General features: G+C 36.3%; 1 protein-coding gene across 8 annotated transcripts in view; it reads left to right on the top strand.

Annotated features, from left to right (window-relative positions):
• Positions 1–27,560, top strand: part of ERC2 (ELKS/RAB6-interacting/CAST family member 2) — a 932,553-nt gene that overhangs the window by 435,169 nt on the left and 469,824 nt on the right. For 6 of the 8 annotated variants that reach the window (XM_059161221.1, XM_059161223.1, XM_059161219.1 and 3 more), the window contains 4 exons: positions 8,526–8,663; positions 14,463–14,603; positions 17,972–18,112; positions 22,232–22,267. In XM_059161221.1, the coding sequence (XP_059017204.1) occupies positions 8,526–8,663; positions 14,463–14,603; positions 17,972–18,112; positions 22,232–22,267 (456 nt within the window). The remainder of the gene's footprint in view (positions 1–8,525; positions 8,664–14,462; positions 14,604–17,971; positions 18,113–22,231; positions 22,268–27,560) is intronic. The other 2 variants (XM_059161225.1, XM_059161224.1) reach the window with 1 other exon arrangement.

The following is a 27,560-nucleotide window of genomic DNA, read 5'->3' as shown; positions in this document are numbered from 1 at the left end:
AATTTTTTTGTATGGAAATGTACAAGCCCTAGATTAACTTAAAACATTCTTGAAAAAAAGGGGATATTAACACTTACTATATAGCTATTGTAATCAAGACAATCTCCTATTATTTGAGTGATAGGTAGGTGAATGGAACAGAATAAAGAATCTAGATATACAAATATGCTTAATTCATATTTTGCAATGGTGCAAAGACATTTTAATGGAGGAAGAAAAGCTTTTTATAAAATTTTTTTTGTTTTTTATTAATAATGTTTGATCAACTGGACATTTATAGGAAATAAAATTGAACATTGACCTAAACCTCACATCTTATACAAAAAATTAACTCAAAGTAAACCATGGATTGAAATGTAAAACATGAACCTATAAATGTATTAGAAAAATAGGATAAAATCTTCAGGATCTAAGGCTAAGTAATGATTTCATAGAATTGACATTAAAATCATGAAATATATTTTTATCCCCAGGGGAATATATGTTTATAAAAAATAAAAAATTAAAAAAAATTTAAAAAATCATGAAATATAAATTGGACTTTCTGCTCTGTGAAACATCCTGTTAAGTGGATGAAAAGACAAGACTGGGAGAAAATCATTGTGTAAACCATATATCTTACAAGGGATTGGTATCTAGAATACTCTCAAAAGAACTCTGAAAAGTCAACAGTAAAACAAAACCAAAACAATCCAGTTAGAAAATGGCTGAAAGTCATGAGCAGGTATTTACTGAAGAGGATGTACAGATGAAAAATAAGCAAATGAAAAGTTGTTCAAAATCATTAACCTTTAGGGAAATGCAAAATAAAACTGCAATGAGATGTCACTGTACATCTGTCAGAATTACTAAAACAAAAAGTAATGACAACACCAAAAGTGTTGGTGGGAATGTAGAAAAACTAGATCATTCCTACGTTGCTGGTGGGAATGTAAAATGGTACATTCACTCTGGAAAACAGTTTAGCAATTTCTTATATAGCCAAATTGCAAGTCCCTAGACCCAGAAATTTTACTCTGGTGGCATTTATCTCAGAGAAATGAAAACTTATGTTCACAGAAAACACTTACACATGAATGTTCATAGTAACCTACCTGTAATAGCCCCAAACCAGAAACAACCCAAATACCCTTTAACAGGTAAATGGTTAAACAGGCTGGTAGATACATACCATGGACTACTACTTAGTAATTAAAAAAAAAAATTATTGATAGACATAACAACTTGGATGGGTTTCCAGAGAATCATACTGAGTGGGAAAGACAAACAATGCCAAAGGTTATATTATATACCATGTGCCTATATTTATGTAACATTTATGAAAGGATAAAGTTATAGAATGAAGAGGACTGATTTATTGTTGGCAGGGGTTAGAGATGGGGACAGAGACAGAGATAAGTAGGTATAGTTATAAAAGGACAACACAAGGAATCTTTTGGGGGATGGAATCGTTCTGTATCCTGACTCTGGTGTGGTCACATGAATCTGTACAAGTGATAAAATTGCATAGAACTAAGTATACAGACACACACACAGACATACACCCATACACATAAATGAGTGTGTATAAAAATTGTGATAGGGTGCCTGGGTGGCTCAGTGGGTTAAGCCGCTGCCTTCGGCTCAGGTCATGATCTCAGGGTCCTGGGATCGAGTCCCGCATCGGACTCTCTGCTCAGCAGGGAGCCTGCTACCCTCTCTCTCTCTCTGCCTGCCTCTCCGACTACTTGTGATTTCTCTCTGTCAAATAAATAAATAAAATCTTAAAAAAAAATTGTGATAACTGAGTAAGATCAATGGATTATATGTACATCAATTTCCAGGTTGTGATACTGTGCTATAGCTATGCTAGATTTTACCACTAGAGGAAACTGGCTAACAAATATAAGGGATTTCTTTATATCATTTCTTACAACTGCATGGAAATCTCAATTATCTCATTATAAAATGTTCTAAAAAATCCCTAAGTATTTAGGACAATGCCTGGCTTGTAGTGAAGAGGTCTGGTACATATAGTACCTAACTATTTTATAAGCTTAAAGTTTATTTTTATTTTAACTTTAGGCCATGTAAAAATGGCTGCAGCAGAAAAGCCATGTTAAAATGTCACACATCCCATTATAATTAATTCTTCAGATCTGTATAAATTTCTCTTGTAGAATTCTTTGTTTAAGGAATCTTTTAAAAGACTACTATGTTTTTTTAGTATAGATGAAATATATGGATATAGTACCCAGAATTCTAGGATGGCGCTCATGACATGGGCTCCCTGGTGTTATGTCAATGTTTGGATTACGTTTTATGCAAAAGGGAATTTGCAGATGTAATTAAGGTTGCTATTCAGTTGACCTTGAGTTAACCAAAAGGGACATTATCTGGGTGGGCTTGAACTAATCACTTGAGCATTGCAAATCTGAGTCTAGAGGTCAGAGACGAAAAGTCAGAAAAACTTAGAGCATGGAGGAGGGAATTTGACATGTAAAAAGTGCTCTGTTGCTAGCTTCGAAGATGGAGAGGGTCATGTAGCAAGGATCTAAGACAGGTTTAGCTGCTGAGAGCATCTGTTAGTTAATAGCCAGCAATGAACTGAGTAATGCCAACAATGTGAATTATCTTGAAAGAGGACCCCGAGTTCCAGATGAGAGCTCAGCCTGATTGATCTTTTGATATCAGCTTTCTGAGACCATAAGCAGAGAAACCAATTATGCCATGCTTGGACTTGTGCTCTATAGATTGTGGGGCAGTAAATTCATGTTGCTTTTACCCACAAAATTTATGCTAATATTTCATGGAGTAATAGAAACCCAATACAATGGGTTAATTTAAAGCTTTGTATTTATTTTATTTTTATTTTTAAAGATTTTATTTTATTTATTTATTTGAGAGAGAGAGAGTGAGAGGGCACACAAGCAGGGGGAGGGACAGAGGTAGAGGGAGAAGCAGACTCCCTACTGAGCAGGGAAGCCTGACATGGGGCTCCATCCCAGGACCCTGGGGTCATGACCTGAGCCGAAGGCAGATGCTTAATTGACCGAGGTACCCAGGTGCCCCTAAATCTTTGTATTTAAATCCATGATTTAGTGGGTCCTATACTAGCAACCAGTTTTGCCTTTTCCTTGGTGTGTAAAGAGTATTTCTGGCGGAGGATTCTGGGAAGATGGAGGAGTCAGAGGCACCAGGAATGTCTCTCTCCATCTAGACAATGATTGCACTGTCAGAATCTGACTGATGTAATTATGTTGGAACTCTAGAGTCTATTGAAGGCTTGCAAGTTCCAGAGGAAGGCTGAGATAGTAAAATGCGTTAATTTTGGTCAATATTAGTTGTTAGCACAGTGGAAGCTAACCATTTCCCACCCTTTAGCCAAGTGACAAGCAGCCGAACATGTGTGCCTGAAGCAGCCTACACACAGCTTGGAAGAGCCAGGGTAAGCAAAAAACAAAAACAAATAAAAACAAACAAACAAACAAAAAACCCCACCTTTCAATTATCAAGGTTCTGTGTTCTGATCTTTACTGCTTCTGATCTTGAGGTACCGTCAGAGTCAGCAGCCATTGTTGTTGTACCTCCCCATGTTAGGGCAAGCTCCTGCTCCTCTGCTGAACTGACTTCCAGGGGACTAAAAGGAATGGCAGTCCTTTTCCTCTTCATTCATTTTCTCTTCTTCTCTTTTGAGAGCCATACATTGAAAATTAAGACATTCATGAGCAGCTGCATATATAAGGAAAATTAGAAAATGATGACACATATTTGGGAAAAGACATGGGCTCAGGAAAGACTTGAAAAGACCTTATATTTTTATACCTCAGATTGATCTTTGCCACAGAGATACCCTACAACAACAATGACAACAACGAACTGAAACAATAAAAACAGTAAGAAAAAACAACAAACCCTGGGAAATTGGGAGAATCTGATTTCCAGAGTTACCACATCCAGTTTTCAACAACAACAAAAATCACAAGGCATACAGAAAGTAGGAATCAACGGGGGGAAAAAAAATAAACAGAAACTGGCCCTGAGACCTGATGGCAGATCTACTAGACAAAGATTTTATTTTATTTTTTAAAAGATTATTTATTTATTTATTTATTTGATGGAGAGTGAGATCACAAGTAGGCAGAGAGGCAGCCAGAGAGAGGGAGAAGCAGACTCCTCACTGAGCAGAGAGCCAATGTGGGGTTGGATCCCAGGACCCTGAGACCATGACCTGAGTCAAAGGCAGAGGCTTAACCCACTGAACCACCCAGGTGCCCCATAGACAAAGATTTTAAAACAACACTCTTAAAGATGCTCAGAGAACAAAAAGGATATGTGGGAGAAGTAAATAAAAGAATGTATGAGCAAAATGGAAATATCAGTGTAAAGATAGTAAACTCAAAAGAAACCAAAAGGAAATTCTGGAGCTGGAAAATATAATAACTGAAATGAAAAATTTACTAGAAGGAATTAAAGGCAACTTTGAACAGCCTGAAGAATCAGTGAACTTGAAACAAAGAAATAGGATTGAAGAAAAATGAACAGAACCTAAAAGATCTGCAGGACATCATGAAATGGACCAATACACATATTATAGAGTCCTAGAAAGAGAAGTGAGATAAAAAGCCAAAAAGAATATTTGAAGAAATAATGGTTGATACTTTGCAAATTTGATATGAATATAAACATCCAGGAAGCTCAGTAAGCTCCCAGAAAGATAAATTCAAAGGGACCCACACCAAGATCCATTATAACCAAACTTTTGAAATCTAGAGACAAAGAGATACACTTGAAAACATTAAGAAAGTGTCATGAGTGATCCTAAATAAGATTATAAGCAGACTTCTGATCAGAAACTTTGGAGGCCAGAAGACAGTGGTTTGATATAATCAGAGTGCTAAAAGAAAAAACAAAAACAAAAACAAAAACTTCTGTCAATCAAGAATCCTATATCCAGCAAAGCTGTTCAAGAAGGCAAACCATAAAAGACTCTTTAACTATAGGAAACAAACTGGGATTGCTGGAAGGGGGATGTATAGGTATAATTAGGTGATGGGCTTTAAGGAGGGCACCTGATGTAATGAGCACTGGGTTTTATATGCAACTGGTGGATCTCTAAATTCTACCCTGAAAACTAATAATATACTATATGTAATTAAATTGATCTTAAATAAAAAATTTTAAAAAAAGCAGTGAGGGAAGAATTAAGATACTCCCAGTTAAATAAAAGCTTAGGAGTTTGTTACCACTAGAACTGTCCTACAGGAAATGCTCATGGGAGTCACTGAGGGTAAAATGAAAAGACACTAGATGATAACCCAAAGTAATGTGAAAAGAAAAATATCTCAATAAAGGTAAGTACATGGGCAATTACAAAAGCTAGTATTATTGTAATAATGGTTTGTGATTCCATTTTCTGTTTTCTACATGACCTAAGAGAGTAATATATTTACAAAATTTATTAGTCTAAAAACTAGTATTATTGGAACTTTGGTTTGTAACTTCATGCTTCATTTTCTACATTAGGTAAGATGTCAGTGTATTTAAAAGAATTTATTATTTGTGTTTGCGAACCCACAGTGTATAAAGACAGAATTTTGTGACATCACCAGCCAAAAGGGCTAGAGATGGAGCTGTAAAATAGGAGAATTTTTGTGTGTTACTGAAGCGAAGCTGGTATAAATTCAAAGTGTTAAAATTAAGTGTTACAAGTTCAGGATGTTACAAGTAATTCCCATGGTAACCACAAAGAAAATAGCTGTAGAATAATATACACATACACAAAATGATTATAGATTTACTCATTTTACTACAAAGAATTGACTAAATATGAAAGAAGAGAGTAATGCAGGAAATGAAGAACAAAAACATTATAAGGTCTACAGAAACAAATAGGAAAATGACAGATATAAACCCCTTCTTTTCAGTAATTACTTTAAATGTAAGTGGATTAAAATGTAATTGAAAAACAGAGATTGGAAGAATGGAGTAAGAACAAGGAAACAACCCCTCCCCACCACCTGTACCATGATCCAACTATATGCCATCTGTAAGAGAGTCACTATAGATCCAAAGACACAAATAGAATGAAAGTGAGAGGATGGAGAAATATGTTCTATGCGAGTCATAACTGAAAGAGACAAAACAGACTTCCAAGTCAGAAACAACACTTTTAAAAAAATGCCTTGATCAAAACAAATCACAAGAGAAATGAAAAAATACTTAAAGTTGAATGAAAACAAAAGTGCAATGTACCAAAACTTACTGCATGTAGAGAAAGCAGTATTAATGGGGGAATTTACACATCAGAAGAATATCAGCAGATTAAAAGGCAAGCCACAAAATTGGAGAAAATATTTATAAATTATATATGTGAGAAGCAATTAATATGCAGAATATATAGAGAATTCCTAAAACTCAATAGCAACAACAACAAAATCAAACAATGTGGTTCAGAAATGGGCAAAGGGCTTGAATAGGCATTTCTCTCAAGAAGATATACAGATTGTTAGTAAGCACATGAAAAGATCACTTAATATCATTAGTCATTAGGGAAATGAAAATCAAGGTATAAGGAGACTATAAAGAGACAAATCAACTATAAGGAGACACCATCTCATACCCATTAGGATGGCTACTATCAGAAAATCAGAAAATACAAAGTGTTATATTACCCGGTAGGACCCTGGCCCTAAACTTCTTCAGTCCTCAGTGACTTGGGGAGGTCCCAAGGAGTCTCTCACAGGCTTATAGTCTACTTTAGCCCCTATTTCCAGTCCCCAAAATCCCTTGAAATCAGGGCCTACCACTGACCCAGGGCTGATACCCTGAGAGAAGGTATCCTTTGTCCTTTCCAGGGCACTGTCTCCTAGGGTGACAGGGGGTGCCTAATGAGTTTGCTTGGAACCACCATGGATTTACATATATTCGTGTACATAAATGTATCTGTGGGTGTGGGTGTACTCAAAATAATGGGACACCCTCTCCTTAAAGAGCCAGTCCTTTCAGCTGTTGGCTTCTTTTATATAACGAGTATCATTCTGACATGTAACCATCCATATTCTTGTTCACCCATATATGTATTTATGGTGTTGTGTATCCATGTGAACTGCTTGTCTGCAATAGAGAAAGCCTTTGTTTTGATTATGTGTCTTTTGAGTGAATTCTCACAGAAGTAGGTGGGCAGGAATACATTGCATTTTGTTGAAGGAGAAAGCTAATTATTTGATGTATAACTTGAGTTTCCAGGATGTCTGTCTCAAGGCAAAAAACATGTCTTATTAAAAAGATACATTGTTGGGAAAAAGAAAGGGAGGAAGGAAGAGGGAAGGGAGAAGAAAGGAGGGGAGAGAAAAAGGCCATCTCTGTTAGTTCAAATTGCTTGTAGCCATTGGAAAAATTGGCCAAGTCCCATGTTCTGCCATTTGAGGGTCAGCGGGGTCATTGCTTTTATGTTCATTTTGCTGCTGCTACTACTGCCACCTCAATTGTCACCTTCTTCTCCTCCTCATTTTTGCTGCATTGCTGTCATTATTTGTGTTGCATTTCAGGTTTATGCTAAATGAGTCAAATAATCCAAAAATTTGTTTAAGTCACACGTTGTTAAACATGAATTTGGAATGATATCCTGCGAAAGCCTGGGTACAGAATACAAATATTTTAAATGGACTTATCTTAGAGTTGTACTGCTTTTTTTACTTGTCACTTTAAAACCCTTAATATGAATAAATTGTTTGTATAGTGGGATTTTTTTAATCTTTAGATAAGAAATACATGGTTTGAAAGCAGAGAATAAAAAAAAATGAATGGTAATGTACGCAATGCCCAGGAAAGGTCCTTGCTGCTGCTCATGGGCAGGCGTTATAATCAGCTATTTGGTGTGTTTATTTCAGGCTGCAGATAGTGGATAAAAGTGGCTGGTTGGTTGCCAGCACATGACTTAGTTGCCAAATGGAGTGTTTAGTACTTGTTACATTTGATTTATATCACAAGTTCTTCCCATTAACAGTCTACTGATGATAACCTACTTGGCTTTTCATGTGGTTACTTTGAAACAGCCACTTGACAACATTTGGCATATCACAAAATTTACTACTGAATAAAGGAGTGAGTGAATGACTACATAGGTTCTGCCATATACTGATATGGTGCTTGATGCAGAATGAGCACCCAATGCATGTCTTTTCATTGAATGAAAAAGTCCCGCTAATGTATTTCTCTGATTCACTGTAATGGAGATTAGATTAGGGACCGGTCTGGTAGGAAGGACAGAAATAGGTAGAAATAGCAACGTTTACATGCCTGAAGGGCTTGCATCAGTATGGAAAGAGGTAGTCTTCTCATCTGTATCACCATTTAAATACAAAGTTTAATTACATGGAAGGATGAGGTCTCATCAAAATGGTCTTGATTCTAAGTCTCTGTAACTTCAGTGCTGACAATGTCTGTAGCCTGGGGTCTATGTTTTTAAAAAAGGTCCAGTTCAGGAACCTTGGCCTTGGATATGTTATAAAATATGCATTAAGTATGGTGATCTTTATTTTCAGATTGAAAACTTACAAGAACAACTTAGGGATAAAGACAAACAACTAACCAATTTGAAAGACAGAGTGAAGTCCTTGCAGACGGATTCCAGTAATACAGATACTGCGCTAGCAACACTCGAAGAGGCTCTGTCAGAAAAGGTGAGCTTGGGCTGAACAACAGGGGTGTTAGGATTTAGGGAAGCATGGTTGGGAGGAGATGATCTAAATGTGCCCGCTTTTGCGCTCACCCTACCTGCCTTCCCAGCTGGACCTCCCACTCCCACGTTAGCCTTCCTCAGTATACTTGGCACATTAAATAAGCCAGGAGAGCCTTGAAATGCAAAATTGATCCCATCATATTTGGCCCTGCTTAAAAACCTTCATTAGCTTGTTACTGTTCTTAGGATGATGACAACTGGAATCCTTAACCTGGCACATACGATCCACCCCTTCATCCGATCTGGCTGGTATCCGATCAGCTATCTCTCTGCCTGCCTGCCTTACTCCTCTCCCTTCCCATCTTCCCAGCCTCCTTCCCTTTCTCCTTCTTATTTTCCTTCCTTACCTTCTTTGCTTTTCTCTCCCTCCCTTCCTCTACCTTCCCTCTTTTTCTGTCTTTCCTTCCTTCTTTCCCAGCCCCATCCCCCATCTCTCTGCCTTCATTTTCCGTATTCTAGCTACGCTGGCCTAGATCTTCAAGTTTGCCACGTTCCTTCCTTTCTCAGACCCTTTGCCCACACCTAGCCTGGAATGTTCTTTACTTTCTGCAGATTTAATTCCTCTTCTTCTAGGAATTCAGCTTCCTGAGAAGCAGTATTACACAGTAGTCAAGGATGTGGACTTGGGAGCGATACTGTCTGTCTCCTATATTCCCCATTATCATAGTCCATGAACTGTAGTAATGAAGTCAAGTGGAAGGAAACCTGGGTAGGAGCTAGTCCCAGCCCTGCCACTAACTGGATGGCCTTGGCAAGTAATTCTCTTTCCCAGCACTTCAAATTTGTGGAAAGAAATGTATTAAATTAAATGGCCCGCAGATTTTTTTTTTTTTTTTAAGCCAGTGTATCTTAAAGAAGGCTTTTTTGACTTCTGTGTCAGAATCACCAGAAGGTGCCTGTTGGAAATCTAAATCATTAGGCTCCATCTATACCTACTAAACCAGAACTTTGAGAGGGTCTGGGATTTTATACTTTAGCAAGTTCCAGGAGTGAACATCCAGTCATTGGTGATTGTTCACTCTAGTCTGAGAGCCACAGCAGTACATTAAAAAATAGAGATGCTAAAAGGAAGAGCCATAAGTCTATGTCTAGATAGAAATGATAACATTATAACTTTAATATTAAATTATTAAGATATGATATTTTACTTGAAAACATAAAAGAATAAATAAGATGATTCTTTTGGGAAAATAATCTTAAAAATTCTTAAGAATTTACTACCAAAATTCTCTGTAGTAATTTTGCTTGTAAAAATTTGAATGATGGAATGTTCGTTCAAAAATATTAAGGATTATGTGTCCTGTTTGCAGTTTTTGAGTGATATGATGTCAGTGCATTACTACCTCTCAATTTCTTTCTGCAACTTTACGGAAGTAAACATATACCATATAGTTTTTCCATGTCATGGATTACTTGGCAGGATTTTATCTTTTTTTTCCTCTGGCCCTATTAAGATTTGATTTATTCTTGTTTAAATCCCCGAACAATTCCCAAATATGAAACTATTTCTTTTATTTAAGTACTTCCTTTGAGACTGAGAGGATGACTGGGAAGGAAGACTGAGGTCTGTGGGATTCTGCCTCTGCTATACTCACGCCACCACTTGAGAGAGTTGCATCACGTGCGGCAAGCCTCTTCTCTTAGTACATTATTTTCAAAATGCACATTTAAATTAGCTGACATCCAAGTTCCATTTCTCTTTGGAACCACCTTGAGAGTAATTATTCAGTTTGCTGATCCACAATCTCAGGTGCATGAAATCTGAATTGGGCAGTAGATGAGGAGTTGAGTAGTTAGATACCTTTAAGAGCCAGGCAGAGAACAAAAATGAGGGAAGTGAGCTTGGTGTGAGGCAGTAGGTACTGCTGGCAATTGTGACAAGTGGCAGAGTCCTTGACCTACCTCAAGCCATTCAAGTTCTGGTTTTAAAATATCATAAAGGCAGATGCTCAAACCAAATGTGAGGTAGGCCAGCTTTGTCCTGGAGTTCTTAGTTTTCAAACTTTATTTGCATCTGACTTTTTACCTTTCACAGAAATGAAGATTAAAAGCAAATACAGATCAATTCATTTGAAGGGAATTTTCAAAAGGTAACAAAATCAGGATGTTAGTGTATTTGAAAAGCACAGACAAAAACATTGGATAGGAACTGGCAAGGTTCTTCATCATGGGAGAATAGTAGATTCATTGTAAGTATTTATTCCCGTATCAAACTTTTGGGTGTATCCAAATAATCTTACCATCTAGGGAGCTTCATAAAATACGGTTTTCTGGGTCCCATTTCCTAGTGATTCTGATTCAGTTGCTTTTCCATGGGTCCAAGGAATTTGTGACTTTTTTTAAAAGGATTTTTTATGTATTTATTTGAGAGAGAGACAGAGATAGCGAGAGAGTACACAAGCGGGGAGGAGAGAGAGAAGCAGGGTCTCCACTGAACAGGTAACCCGATGTGGTGCTCATTCCTAGGACTATGGGATCATGACCTGAGCCGAAGGCACCCCAGCCAAAGACTGAGCCACCTAGGCGCCCCAGAACCTGTGATTTTTTTTAAAGTATGCCAGTGATTCTATTGAAAGTGGTCAAATGACCACACTTTGAGAAATACCAAACCTATACTCTTCCATTTTGAAGAACTGAAAATTTTCGACAGATGCAGCACAATTCCCTGTTTCTGGGTGCTAGGTAATGTCATGGATAGACTGTGGTGCATGCTAACTTCTCAACCGAGTGCTCCAGGAAGCCACTTCTTATCTGTCTAAGTTGCCCCTTTGTTGGGACTTTGTTGCCTTCCTGGACTGTCCCAAGGCTACTGAGGTCACCCGTCATGGAATGTGACTGAAACTCAAACCTTCTAGTAATTGCTGTTTTAACAACATCATGATCACCTTTAGTCACCCTTCCCTCACAAGTTCCAGTTTTATCCACATTTAATTGAACAGATCCCCTGGAACAAGATATGGTACAAAAAATAAAATGATTAATTAAAAATCATGGACTCATAAGAACATCTAATTATTTGCTGTCATTTGGCTGATGAATGGAACCTATTAGGCACTATTCACCATTCCACTTGAATTATGACCTTTGGGGAGTGTGTTATTCATTTTAGTTTCTGAGAATTTATATACATATTCACAGTGCAAAAACTAATGCCACTTAGCAAGTTAAGATTGAGTATGACTTTGTTCTAGGATTGACACACAGAAGCTCAAGAGACGGAACCCACAGATTTATAAAGCTGGTCTCGCCAAGCGTTGCTGTAGCCGCATAGCAGATAAGCAGTTGAGAAAGGCAGATAGCAGAGCCGGAGGCTGCTGTAATTCAGTTCCCGCTCAGTGATAAAGCACAAATAGATTAGACCTGTGCAGAGCCAGATGAGTGCGCAAGAAATACTTGCCAATGCAAATAAGACTAAAACAAGAACACGTTGTTGGAATTTCTGCAAGTTAGTTGTTAATCAAGTAGATCATGGCATATTAGAGCCTTTTAACACATGTTTTTGACATCTGGCTCTGCATGGCTGACAGTTAAATTAGTTTTGTGATTGACGGAGAAATATTTTGTAGTATTGAATCATCAATAACACTTAAAAACATTGTAGTGCTTGCTGATTTTTTTTGTCATCGATGCCCAGTCAATAGTACAAGTGCTTAGAGCAAATCAACCTATTTACCAAATGACTCTGACACCTTCTGGATGTTAACACGCATACTTAATTTTATTTCCCTTCCTTTGAAGCTAAGACAGTCCCTAAGTTGAGTTCTCACTCCTCTTATTCCTTCCTTCAGCTTCTTTAATTGCCTGTTGTATGCCAGACAGTTTGCTCAGCCCTGAGTTAAGAGTCTTAGGATTTGAGTGCTGCCCTTTGGAAAACTAGGCTGGGAGGATAGATATACAGTAAAACCATAAGAAGGGCACTGAGTGGGAATAAAGGCCACATAATCCAGCTAGACCAATTCCTGGGAAAGTTTCCAAGCAGTGAGGTGACACAGTTTGGGACTTAAAAAAATGTCACTCCAACAGCTCATGTGGTGGCAGTGATGGCATGAATAGGGCCTGGTGGCCGGGTGACCAATTGTGATGCTTTTGCAATGAGTGTAGGCATAAGGCAGTGAGGGTTTAGCTGCTGAAAATTTTAAAAGCCCTTGAGAGACTTCCTGTGCACTGAGGCCATTTTCTTTTTTTGTAGATGGCATAATTATCCACTCACCAGTGTCACAAGCAGAGTCAAATAGGACTATAACCGGAATCAAGAAGAAATAAATGTAGACAATTAGTAGACTGATTTGTTCTGTTTCCACCCCGACTGTTGTAATAATATACTTCATTTTAAAGTGTTTTTAGCTAATTACAAAACAATAATGATACTTCTTTTTTTCCTTGAGAGCATTAGATACATAAATTACTGTCATTGGGGTAGAACAGTTGCTTCCCTGGGGGGACTTAAATCACAGGCTAAGTGTTCAAACTAACCTCCCTCTGAATCATATACTGTTTTATGTTTCTTACATATCAGGCCTTGTCTCATACTACATACTTATAAGAATATAAAAGATAATATCAGGATCCTTAAGAGTAATTGTTGCACCAGTATTTTTTTATTTTGCCATCCTAAAGAAAGTTCAAATATGTGTTGGGTAATTTGAAACAAATTTTAGAAATCTAGCTCGAACTTCACCCTAGTACAATTTTACTTAAAAAGAAGAAGGCTTTTATTTTGACATTGGTTAGATTTCATGTTTTTGGAGAACATGTCTACCAGACCAGTGCTTTCATTTCAGCATGTAAGTCAGGGGACGCAAGGTTCTCCGATCTCCTTAACTGGCACCATGCATCTGTTTTTGTCAGTGTGGTCTCATGCACATGGCTAAGACTCAGAGAGCCCTGGATGCTAGGCTGTGCCTTCTGTTTATGTGCTGGGTCACCTTGGATGAGTTAGCTGGTCTTTGGGCCTGGGGTTCCTACCATACTGTTACTAATAGCACTGGCTCAGACCATGCAGTTGTGATGGAGTCTAGATGAAGAAAGGCACACTGTAGCGCCTAGCATGTAAGAAACTCTCAGTAAAGGAAAGCTGCTATTTGAACTTTGTAAAATTAAAGCAAAGTTTTGTTGGAGTCTCTACTGATTGCCAAGAAGCCATTGGAAAAATATGGAGGAAAAATGGTCATCTCTAGGTACATTGGCAAATCACTTATCCAATGAGCTCATTCTTTATTTTGTTTCAAGTTCTCACTAGTAGTTCAGACCTAAGTCCTGAAGGGCCTACGTCTTGCCCCACTTAGATCCCCTTTCTAGCCAGAGCAGAATCTTCAGAAACCAAGGAAGTTTTTTTGGAAACCAAGCAAAGGAATAGGAAAGCCAAGAGGTTAATTGTCCTTCTTCCACTCATCCATTAAAGTCTTTCATAAACCTAGAGTCTTGGTGCCTAAACCTTCTGGAACTGCTTTTGGAATTTCCCAAGTACCACCATGAACCAAGAACAGCCTCACACCTTGAACATTAAGATCCCTTGCAATGCTGTGATGCTGACTTCTATTAGTAAGCCAAAAGCCATATTGATTGTCTTTCCCAAATGCTGTTATGCACAGCCTGTCTTCAGAAACCCAAGTTTAACTGTCTTGCGTCTGTTGACTCATGTAGAGCATTTCATACATTTATTGCCTCCCATTTCCTTTTGTAGTGTGCCTTGACATACAACTGATGGCTTCTCACTTCTCTTTTGATAATTGCCTCACAGGAGAGAATAATTGAGCGTTTGAAAGAACAGCGGGAGAGAGATGATCGGGAAAGACTAGAAGAGATAGAATCTTTCCGAAAAGAGAACAAAGATCTGAAAGAGAAGGTCAATGCTTTACAAGCTGAACTGACTGAAAAAGAGGTGAGTCTGGAAAAACAAATGAACCATGCTGATAGTCCCATTCTCAGGAGCCTCAAGAGACTAGAGAGTGGGTTTGAGGGTCTGTGTGAAGGTTTGGGGACATAGTTACCTTTCCTTGTCAAAGCCATTGGAGTTCAAAGGAAAATATTTACCGTAACTCCCTTTATCAGGATGCCTTATGCCCTCGTCTCTACTGTCACTGCATACAATGTAGCTCCTTGAAAGTTTTCTTGATGTTTTACCACATTTGTGTGGCTTAGAGGATTCTATAATTTTTTACTGTGCCATGATGTTTTGCTTGAGATAACAACAATAACAATAATAATAATAACAACAACATCTGCACTTACTGAGGGTCTATTACATGCCAGTCCTTGTGTTGCGTGCTTTACATTGATCTGTGCTACTCAACCAGATCACTGAATACTTCCAAGTTAGGGGATACAGTACCATGCTAGACACAAAGTATATGTTAAATGTGACGATTCTTCTGGAATACCGATTTTACATTATGATAAATAATTTAGAACAATGTTTTCATGCTAGAGCAAACATGAATGCAGAATACAAATCCTACCTGAATTTTTTTTTTTAAAGATTTTATGTATTTATTTGACAGAGAGAAATCACAAGTAGATGGAGAGGCAGGCAGAGAGAGAGAGGGAAGCAGGCTCCCTGCTGAGCAGAGAGCCTGACGCGGGACTCGATCCCAGGACCCTGAGATCATGACCTGAGCCGAAGGCAGCGGCTTAACCCACTGGGCCACCCAGGCGCCCCTCCTACCTGAATTTTTTAAGTAAAACAATATACTTAAAAGAAATTATTTGCTTGGGGGTTATGGAGAGGATGGGTAAGGCTACTCCCCACGCTCTGAGGGATAGATACCTCTACCTCCTTTAATTTACTTAGGGATACGTTGATGGAGAAGTTTGAGAAGCAGCATTGCATGTTATTTTATTCAGTCTCCAGAACTCTGAGATATGTGCTATTGTCCGCAATTGCCCCCTTCACACTTATTTTTGTCCATAGGAAATGTCCATCTCCTTTAGGGCTATCACAGATTCTTTCCTCCTATTGGACTGTATCACGCATAAGTGTCCGTTTTCCAGCACCAGATTAATACCTCAGCCTTTGGTTTTGGTAATTCTCTTCAAATTAAAGTACTGTCTAAATGAGGAATCTAAGTTTGGAGATTTGATGAGTAATAGAAACAAAATGTAAGTTCCCTAAAATCTAAGTGCGCTGTGTTTTGTTTTTGTTTTTTTACAAAAGAGATTATTTCTTTGATAGGAAAATGAAGAATGTAAATTCTCTTCCTACTATTTCACTGCTAAATCTGACTTAGGGGATCTGTAATTACTGTAGTTGGTATATAACGGAATGCACAGAAGCTTTGATCTCATTTGCAATTTGAATAACTGATTGTGTTATTCATGGATCTGGACCTTAAAAAAATATATATGTAATCTCAACTATATATATATATATCATATTATATATATATAATCTCAACTATGTATATATCATTGAAAAGAGATCTTGATGATGTTGTGGAGCATAGCTTTAAAAGAAAATAATTTTGTAAACAATGCCTACCTTGTATGATTTCAGACAAGCATTTCAGCAAACATTTATTGTTCCTGTATAGTAATGTTCCTGCCAGTGGGATGGGTGTGTCAGTCAGGGTTCTAGCAGAAAGACAGAACTGTATTAAGAAATTTAACCATGTTAAGAAGTTTATTGCAAGGAATTGGCTTACATAGTTATGGGGGCTGGCTAGGCAAGTCTGAAATTCATAGGGTAGGCCATCAGGAAGGGCAGGCTGGAAACACTCCAGACAGGAACTGGCACAGCAGTCCACAGGTGGATTTCTTCCTTCCCAGGGAAATCTCAGTCCTGCTCTTAAGGCCTTTCAACTGATAGGCTCAGGCCCACCCAGATTTGGAGAATAATATCCTTTATTTAAAATCAACTGATGATAGTTTTTAGTTACATCTACCAAATACCTCCATAGAAACACCTATTAGTGTTTGATTGAGTAACTGGGGACTATATAGCCTAGCCAAGTTGACACATAAAGCTATCAGACCTAGCAATTTAAAATGTATGGAGAAAAACAACATATAATTGTTGTCAGCTTATAATTTATTTGCAGTAATAATCATCTTCGTCATGACAAAATGCCTAGATTGCAAGGTCTATTATTATTTTTGTGGGAGTAGTATGATAAAGAACATTGAAATTGGAGTCAGAGTTCTGGGTTTGAGACCTCTGTCTTCCTTTAATAGGTCAGGAACCTTAGAAAAGATAGTTCTTATGACCCTCAGTTTCTTGATCTGAAAGATGAGAGTGGCTGCTCTGTCCTTCAGAGGGTTGTTAGGAACTGGATAGTTTGCTGAGTGATGGTGATATTATCATCAACAAGATTATTCCAGGGCCCAGGAAGTAGCTCAGACACAAAATATTAGGTAATATCATTTACTGAGTGGCCACTGTGTGCTTAGTGTCCTTCTAGATGCTGCAAAGGGATATAAAGGAATCTCACAAAGTCTGATTTTGGATAATATCTGAATATTTTGGATACAGTATTAGATGCTGCTAATCATTTCATGTTTGATAACAGACATTGCCTTCTTGGCTAAGCAAATTTATGTTCCATGATATAAGCACATATTTACTTTACTTTTTGAAATTCAGACTATCCAAGGGAACTCTTGGTTTCTGGGCGTGATTGATGAGTGGAACAATGTAGGCAAACCCATATCTGAAATGGGGAGATTCACTATCTCTGTTGAATTAGGATTTACAAAGGACTGGGACGTAAAGTCTACTCTAAATTTTAAAATAATTTTATCTTTGATTCTATGGAAGATATCTTAGAAACCGTTGGTTATTTTTCTATTAAAGAAATGGAATTTGATAAAAATTAACAAGATGCTTCTTTTATATTTAATTTGCCCTTTGTGGGGGAAAGCATTAGAGTTAGTATTTTCTTTCATATTTATCTTAGAGTCTGCACGACTTGACAGCAATAAATGTAAATGGAAGTTTCGGGGTGTCTGTTTTGCCATGACATGTAAAGACCACCTTGGGACTTACATCATCAGCATGACTTTGAGACATGAAACATGCATTTACTGACCACACCATTTGGTCACGTTTGATTCTACTGCAATTAGATCCTGCTCGATTCTGTAAGCTGGCCAATTTTAATTTCCTGGCCAGAGCCAGCTATTGTTACCTTAGTAAGACTATATTTACCCTTTCTGTATAATGCACACTTTACTACTATGCAGAGAATCAATGTAATCAAATTGAAGACTAGTAGAAATTGCAGTGTTTTACTTACTAGTGTTCTTTCCTTTCAGTCTAGTTTAATTGACCTCAAGGAACATGCATCTTCATTAGCCTCAGCAGGGCTGAAAAGGGACTCCAAATTAAAATCTCTAGAAATAGCCATTGAACAAAAGAAAGAAGAATGTAGCAAATTGGAAGCACAGTTAAAAAAGGTAAGTGAAAGATAAAAATATATGTATATAAAAAATATATGTTTATAAAAAATAAAAAAAAAAAAAAAAAAAAAAAAAAAAAAAAAAAAAAAAAAAAAGGTAAGTGAAATCCAAGGAAATAAATGCTCATTTTACAATGAATTTATAAAATGGAAAAGGAAGAGATATTTTGCAAAGAAACAAACCCCTTATCTTTTGCTGTCTGGTGATAAGAGACTTAGGCACTCTTAACTCATGAAGTCTGCATCAAATTGGCCAGTGAACCTGAAAAAATATCTTAGGTTTCCTGTCTGAAAAAGAACTTGAAAAACAGATGAAAATAGTAGTGGAAGTAAAAAAAATATATTTTATAAAAATAAGCTGCTACTCTCTGGGTAAATCTTAACTATAAAAACAAAAGTGAAAATGTTTGTAACAAATCAAAGAATCTGGGTTCCCATTATATGTTGATAAACTTTTACTACTTTCAGAAGAGGTTAATTTTTGTATTGGAGCTTTGTAAAAGTTTACTTGACAATATTAAATTTCTAGAAGTCCACCCAAATAGTCCAAGTCCCTAGAATATCTGTGGGATGACTATTTGTACTTAACCAAAAATGACCTTAATATCTTAGAAAGCTTGTTGAATGTAGAAGACTTTGTAAAAGAAAACAGGATCTTTACATTGCAGCATTAACATGTTTTCTCTGAACTGGACATTTTTGTGGAGTACCTTTCTAGTCATGCATCATTCCTTTGACTTTTTCCCTGTGTTGTTTGGTACGTCTGCACTCATTGTTCATATAAAACTCATAATTTTATGAGTTTAAGCATTTTGTTTCCCTTTGACAACTTATAAAGTTAATTCAAAAGAGATAATAAGAATCTAAATAATCAAGCAAAGCATATAATAAAATTTGACTATGTATAATTTATAGCACACTGGAATGGGGATTTATTTGCTAAAGTTATGAAAATACATGATGTGGATGATAAGGATGTTAAAGCATCATATATCTGTAGAGAAATTTTTCTGAATATTTAAAAATTGAATATTACTATTTTGTATGGTACAATATATAACTGAAATGTGATATACTCTGTTCACAGAATTTTAGGGAATTGTCTTGAGAAATTTCACACTAGTAAAGAAAGTCTCCTTACTGAAAAAGATAGAGATCAAATCCCTGTACAGCAAAACAGCAAGAAAAATCTCTGTATTGAAAAATTTACTTTTCAATCCACTCTCTGTCTCACTTTTTTCAAGCAGTATCTATTTACGCAAAAACCTCAAACAATAAATAGAAGAATTTAAATGGCCCATCTGAGGGTGCTTAAGTGGCAGTTGACTTGGCTATTTATGCATTGGGTGTATGATAATACATGCCTGACACATACATGAATGTGTTCTGTGATATGTTATGCATACATGTACATCTCAAGAAATGAACCTAGGGAAGGTACTTTTAGTTTAATGAACACTTTCGTGATCACAAGGCAGCTCTAAGATAACTGTGAGAAGACTTGATTGACTTGCTTTACATTAGTTTACCTCAATTGCATTGTGCTGAGTCCTGAAGGAGGACCTCAATTAGACCTGGCCATGAAAGATACGTTCATCAACTCTCTGTGGCCATTGTGGAGCTGAGGCCACCACATATATTATTTCTTCAGATACATACTTGATATACTCCCTTTTAGTGTAGGTCACCTATAGAATTTGAAACCCTCTAGTAATTAAAAGGAGAAGTTTCCCATACTGACCCTTACGGTTTCTATGTATATGACTTGACTGGTTTAATAAGTGAATGTCTATTCATTTCAATTTAGTTTCTTTCAATGTAGCTCTGATTTGCCCAAAGAGTCACTCAGAGGGTGTCATTTCCAACTCTCAGTTGACATTGTGTGCTAAAACTCACAGAGCAAATCCTGCAAACATTTTAGCATTATTCCTGACAATATTTTAACATTCTGCCACATCACCAGGGTTAAAGTAACAAAAATGGTTGTCTTGCTGTAGGGATCTATTTAATTTATGAAAAGATAACTTATTTCTAAGTATATAAATAATGTTTGCTTATATTATCTCCTAAATGCATAGTACAGTGAAATTAAATAAGCTAATTATAATTTAAATATTTTCATACCTAACCTGCAGATGCTATTTTGTTATTTTTGGCTTTCTAGCATCAACTAAATTCAAAAGTTTTAAATACTTCTCTAGTAGTCTTTAATTTCTGCTAATAAATAGTTCCGTAAAAACCTCAAGTACCCATCACCTTAAAAAGAATTGAGATCTACATGAAATATTTGAAAATATAAGCCAACAGTATGTGAATATACATATAAACACATCATTTACTCATGGAAAAATAAGCAGCTATAAAAGCTTAAGGAGTGTCTGGGCCTCCTTTTAAATAAAAGGGTATGTGACTTGTGAATAAAATATAAAGGTTTACTAAATGAAAGCTGAAAACATAATAGTTTTATTATGTCATAAATAAACCATGAATTCCCTATGGAATTTTGCTCAAGATTTGTGAGCGTCCATGTATTTTTGCCATAAAATATACACAACATCGTAGATGTGTTTAGCTGAACAGAAACCTTGTTTTGCCAGTGACAATGAGATCCACATTAGATTTAAATTTATTTTTGTCTTATGAACAATTCTTGACATTGGTAAGGAGAGTTGTTACATAAAAGTTTGTGGAGAACTTTCACATGCCTAGTTACTTTTAACTATTATACTGTTAATTTAAGTCTCCAAATACTTCAGGATGAAAAATGGTTATAGGCAGAAAAGGAACTGTTCCTTAAACTTTGCATCCCACATCTTAAAAACAGTGCCATCAAATATTCATATGTGAGGAAAGTTTTCCTGATATTAATGAGGTTGATAGAATGATAGTAACCACATAGCCCAACGAGTTATGAGTGTGCTTTACCAATTACTGCATTCATTAATCTTAAGTAGACACTCAGAGGTTGAGAAGAACCTCATTAGTGACATGTGGATAATTTTGTCTTTCAAAAAAATATGTGTCGTTCAATATGTAGAAATAATTTTACCTTATCTAACTAGAAATCAATTGAGAAGCAACAAATCAAAATGTTATGATTTGGTAGTTTTCCAATTAATATCATCTTTGAGGAAAGTGGGTTTTTTTAAACCATGGTAAAATTATCATTTACTTCATCAAAGCTGAGCATATGAAAAATTCAGGCTCTTTAAAGGCACATGACTCAGCTTAAAGCAAAGTGAAAGTTCCTACAGTATTTCACCTTCTACAACTTGACATTGAACCCCAAGTTAATGATGTAGTTATTTAAGAAGTAGAACCTGAAACTGATATTTTAGATAATATTCAGTACATTTAAATCCACAAAAAATTGAAATCTTCAACACAAAATAGACTGGAGAACTTTACAAATTCTGAAGCCCTTGGAACATAATGGGATAGTCACTAAAAATTACATTTTTATTAATTATGAACTAATAGTAGGAACTGGTAATGGGCAATGGATAACAGTTTATTTTGGTTCCTTTTTTCTTCCCGATGACTTAATTTTTTTCTTCTCCCCATTTACTGTTAATCTTGGAATGTCTTGCTTACTGATATTTTGCTATTGCTAACCTGCTGTTTGCTGATCTATATTTTCCTAAAATTAGACTGAATAGAAACTTCAGGCTTGTGTTAATATAAAAGAAGAGCTATAAATTCAATGATAAGATTTAATTAATCTTTTATTATTACCATCTTTGAAGTTCAGGTAATAAATTGCCAGCTTGGCCAGAAGTACTTCTTCTGATTCATTGCTAGAGGCCAGCACTTCATGTATCATCAAAAGTGGACAGCTTTCTTTATTTCATGGGCTATTTAACTTGAGAAAGGGAAAGTAACACAAACCTTAAATTTCTTATTCCAGCTATTCTTTTTTAGGAGCCAAAGTCAACATTTCTATTTCCCTAGAGCCTCTCACTTTCACTGTGGAATGTTTAAAAACTGAAATTTCTTCTTTTTTAACAACCAGTTCGTCTGTGCAAATGCACTGGATTTGTTGAGCTAATGCTGTTTTTCCGGATCTTTCCTTCTTTCCCTGTCTGTGCTTCAATGCCTCCCCAACTTTGCAATGTAGCAAGCTGAGCAGTTGTTCAATCAGATGTACAACCCAGTAAGTCATTTCTGAAAGTTGCCACTGTAACATATCAAAGCATGAGGATCCATTGATCACATGTCACGGTGTGCCATACTGGGGAGGATTCAAAAATATATATGAGTCTCTTCCCATTTCTGTTCTTCAAAAGAAATGACCTGTGCAAAGGCCACTGCCATTTCTTTTGAATGTGAAATTTAAAAATTAAGAACTCAAGAAAATAATGCCAGGTCTGATATTGCCTCCTTCTTAACTTCAGCTTTAAGGCTATGGAAAAGTAGAGATCAGCTGCAGATCTAGGCTCTTAGAACTTTTTCTTAGTTCCTTCTAACTCAGAGATATCTGTGTGAAAAAGGATAGCATTTGTAAAGTAGCAAGTAAGTCGATGTAAATGACATTCAAATAGAATGTCATAGATATAGATAGAATAGATATAAGATAGATAGAAGTTAAAATAGGCTTAGATTTAAAAATAGGGCTATGCTCTTTGAGATTGGTAAATGCCTAACATTATTGTGGGTTTTGTAAGAGTTAAAAACATGTCATTTGGCTGAGGACAAACTAAAATATAGCCTCCTAATAACAGATAGTAACAATTCTGATTATAGCTTAATGGTACACAAAACAGGTAACTAGTAAAAATATATGTAAAATGGCTGGCCCAGATGCCACCACTGACTTTTTTTTTTATCCTAATGACAGGTGTGCATTTATATGAAGCAGTTTATTTGCTTCTTTAACTTATTAAAGAAGAAAGACCTTTTTGTTTTGTCAACTCAACTGGCTTAACTGGGTGAAATATTACCTCAAGGTGACCAGAATTTGTCATTTGGCAGATGTGATCCGTGCTATCATGCATTCTAATTATGTCCTATTTAAGAATTCCCATCATGGGAAAATGGAAGAGCATAGATAAAGGAAACAATTCAGCCAACAACTTTTTGTTAACCTGCTATTCCAGGATACATACAGCATGATACACAAGATGCTTGGGTGTATTTAATTAGGTTGATGAGTGCTGTGAAGTGTGTAAACCTGGCAATTCACAGACCTGTACCCCTGGGGCTAAAAATACATTATATGTTTATTAAAAAAATTTTTTTAAAGTATATATAGATTCAACCTCTACATTCCATTCTTTAAAACATTTTATTTTTACAAACTGAATTTCTCAATTTCCTTTGGTGCATCTTTATTAACCTCTTTCCCCAAATATGATTTTTAGCAGAGCAGGAAAAATAATCTAAATTTCCTATCCGTTAACATTTGTCTGGGAGTGCTCTTTATTATTATTTAGGTTTGTTGGAGGGTGGGGGGAGGGAGAGGGAGAGAGAGAATCCTATGCGGGCTCCACGTCTAGTACATGAGCTGGACTAGGGCCTGATCTCACAACCCCGAGATACGACCTGAACTGAAGTCAAGAATTAATCGCTTAACCCATTGAGCCACACAGGCATTCCCTTGAATGGGAATGTTCATAAGCAGGGTCTAGACAATGGGTATGTGAAGAAAGATAAGATTAGACTATCTTTAAGCTTGAAAATTGACCCTGGAAAAATGAGTAGATCATTTTTAAAAGGTGTAAAATAAACCCAGTGAAGTTGTTTCACATTTACTAGTTGGGGACAGGCAGAAAACCTAAGTATGTCACATTTTGGGTATGTGCAGGACAACTGGGGAGGGCTTTTTTTCCTGTAACAGCAAAGAGTTACCAGAACCACAACAGGATTTCAGCATCTCTGTCAGAGTAGGTAGGACCAAAGAAACAGCTCCGTTAACTTTAAGACCATTTCCAGAAATATTGGTAATGTGGCACTTATTGGACTTTTCAACCACAGTGGTGGGTCTCCAGGAAGCAAAAACAAACTTTTCTCCTTGAATTAATTAAGCTAACCCACTGGTTTGGCATCTGGGAGTATAGCCAGCCTCTCATTATTTTGACTTTCCCTGTCTGGAGATATTCTCAGAGTCTAGTTCTTTTTTGGACTGATAGGGATGCAGCTTGATGGATTTTCTCTTCTTAATAGTTTTTTTTTTTAAATCATGTTATTCTGGTTATAAAAATAACTTATGGTCACAGTGGAGACTTTGCACAAGTAGGGAAGTATAGGAGAAAATAAAATGACAGAACATTGCCTGGCACAAAGATAATCACTAAGAGCATTTGGGGGGTTCCCTACCCAGACATCTTTTTTGTTATTTTTATCCTCTCCTTTCTTTATTTCTCTTTTTCCTTTTTCCCTCTTCCCTCCCTTCCCCCGTCTTTCATTTTTCCTTCCCTCTCTCTCCTTTTTTTCCTCATCTAATGCTCTTCTTTTCTTTTCACCGAATTGTGTCAGTGTTTATTGAATTGTATATTCTGTTTTTATAAGGTATCATCAGCATTTTCTCCAGTAACTATTCTTCCAAAACACTATCTTATTGATTATGTGATATGTCACTATATTTACTCATTCCCCAAATGTGGCTCATCTCTCCCCAACTTTTTTTTGCCAGTATATAATGCTCTGAAAAACATTTCCCATGTTAATGTCCCCACATTTGTATGTTTGTCATGGAATGAATTCTGGCCAATGATTTTTAAAAGCTCCCAGTAGTTCTTACTGTGTTGCATTTAAGAGAAGTTCTACCATGACACTTTTCTTCCAGCACTGAATAAAGGTAGCCTTTCTGCCACACCCTGACCAATACCAAGAAATGTCATTTTTCATAACTTGAACAAGTGCACAGGTGGAATTTTTTGGTCATTAACTTTATTTTCTTCAATCACTGGAGTGGTTGGGGTTTTTAAAACATTTTCTAGCTGCTTGTATTTTTCTTCTGCAAATTGTTTCTTTTGGTCATGTAAGCACTTGCTTTTGAGTTTGCTGTTTTGTTCATTGGTTAGAATGAATCGTTCTGTACTTTATATGGAAACTGTCAGATTTGTGGCAATATTTCATTTCATTTAAATTTTTTAAGAAAATTTTTATTTATTTGAGAGAGAGCAAGAGAGGAAGCACTAGAGAGGAGAGGGACAGAAGGATAAGGAGAAGCAGGCTCCCCACTGAGTAGGGAGCCAGATTCAGGGCTTGATCCTAGGACCCTGGGATCATAACTTAAGCCAAAGGCAGATGCTTATCTGACTGAGCCATCCAGGCACACCTCATTTAAATTTTTTAAAAAAGATTTTATTTATTTGACAGAGAGAGACACACAGAGAAAGGGAACATAGGCAGGGGGAGAGAGAAAGGGAGAAGCAGGCTTCCCACCAAGCATGGAGCCCGATGGCCGGGCTTGATCCCAGGACTCTGAAATCAAGACCTGAGCCGAAGGCAGGCGCTTAACAACTGAGCCACCCAGGTGCCCCTAAATTTTTTTTTAGTAAAGAAAACTAACTATTTTTAGGTTTCTTTTTTTTAAAATTAATTTTTTATTTTTTATAAACATATATTTTTATCCCCAGGGGTACAGGTCTGTGTATTTTTAGGTTTCTTGACCTGTGTTTCCCTTTAGAATTTTCTCGTTTTCTTTAGGCTTAGAAGCCATTCTCTGATTTGAAGAATAGGCACTCACTTACATTTAAAACTTTTATTTATTTATTTATTTTTAAAGATTTTATTTGTTTATTTGACAGACAGAGATCACAAGTAGGTAGAGAAGCAGGCGGAGAGAGAGGAGGAAGCAGGCTCCCTGTCAAGCAGAGAGCCCGATGTGGGGCTCGATCCCAGGACCCCGGGACCATGACCTGAGCTGAAGGCAGAGGCTTTAACCCACTGAGCTGTGCCCCAAATCTTTTAAATGTTACCTTTTACATCAGTTTAACACCTTTATCCGTGTTTAGTGTATTTTTATTCCTGTGGAGAGGTGAAGTTTTAACATTATATATTTTCAAATGATCAACTAATTTTCCCAGCACCATTTATCAAATAATTCTTTAACAACTTTTCTTCATACTGTTTCATTATATACTAAGTTCTCATCTGGATGAATTTCTTCATTTCTGAGCTATTCAGTTTTATCAGTGTCTGTTGCTTTTTGGGTCAGAATTTTAAGTATTGTGGCTTTACAATATTTTTAATTATCTAGTGAGGCAAATTCCACCCTAATCTTTTCTATTTTTTATTTCATTTTGTTGTAGTGTTCTTAGCCTTTAATTTTCTATTATTCCAAGTAAACTTCAGGATCACCTTGTCAAATAAAAAGCACAACTGTTGGTGATTTTAATTTGAATAATATTCAACCTATAAAATAATTTTTAGAGTGATATTTTTCCAGTATTATTTCTTCCAATTCATGAACTTGATGTAGTTTTCTTTATTTCATAGATCTTTTACAGTAAAGGTTTGACATTTTCCTGTTAATAGACATGTGATATTTTAAGGATAGTTCTAAGTATTAATATATATATTACTATATCTATCTATATAGATATATCTATATCTATCTATATAGATATGTGTACATATATATATATGATTTTTAGGTTACTAAAAATTTATGTGAGGTAATTTTTGGTTAATGCTATATTTCTCCTTTCATTTTCTAACCAGTTATTGGTACCTAGGAAATTTCTTCTTATTATTGTATGTTTATGTTGAATACGGCCCCTGTATAAATTTTGGTGAATTCATTGTTTTTGTTAAATAACATCATTTTACACTCAGATCTATATCCATTAATCTAAACCAAATGAGAGTAAATAAAGATTGACCTTTGAAGTCTTCCTGGGAACATTTTTTTTCCTGGAGTAGAAATAAACCTATTTTTGAAACTCCTTTACTTGTACTTTAGTTACCAGGTACTAAGGGATGCTGTAATGCCATTTCTTAGGAATCTAAAATTTTGTCTTTGTATCCTTATTATTTTTCATAATAATAACCTTTCTGCAGCTTAACTACCAGTCTCTACTCCTGGAGGAGTTTTGTCTTGTCATTATAAATACTATGCAGGTTATCTTCAGTTGAATTTTTTTTTTCTTCCCTTAGTTCTTAATTCCAGACAAATAATATGGTTTATTCACCAGTCTCAAATACCGTCTTTGCCGTAGCTCTAGTAATTATTATGCCCAGAGATGGTATCCAGAGGTCTCTTAGTAATTTTTAATAAAACTTTAGCGCTTCTGGCTCCTAAATTTAGTGCATTGTATAATATCCTTGTTGCTGCAAGGCAAATGACTGATTTGGACACACCGAGGACAACTTTGTGACTGGCCAGGGGATAATTGAGAACATTCTAATGTACTTCCACACATGTGAGTCTCCCCGCCTCTTGCCTGGTCACTATCCATTGAAATCCTGTCTTTTCTGCAAACAGCATCTTTTGCAGGGCT

This window comes from Mustela lutreola, chromosome 2 (genome assembly GCF_030435805.1).
Source record: "Mustela lutreola isolate mMusLut2 chromosome 2, mMusLut2.pri, whole genome shotgun sequence".
NCBI lineage: Eukaryota > Metazoa > Chordata > Mammalia > Carnivora > Mustelidae > Mustela > Mustela lutreola.
Note: the sequence above shows the minus strand (reverse complement) of the source record. Positions and strands in the feature narration are given on the sequence as shown.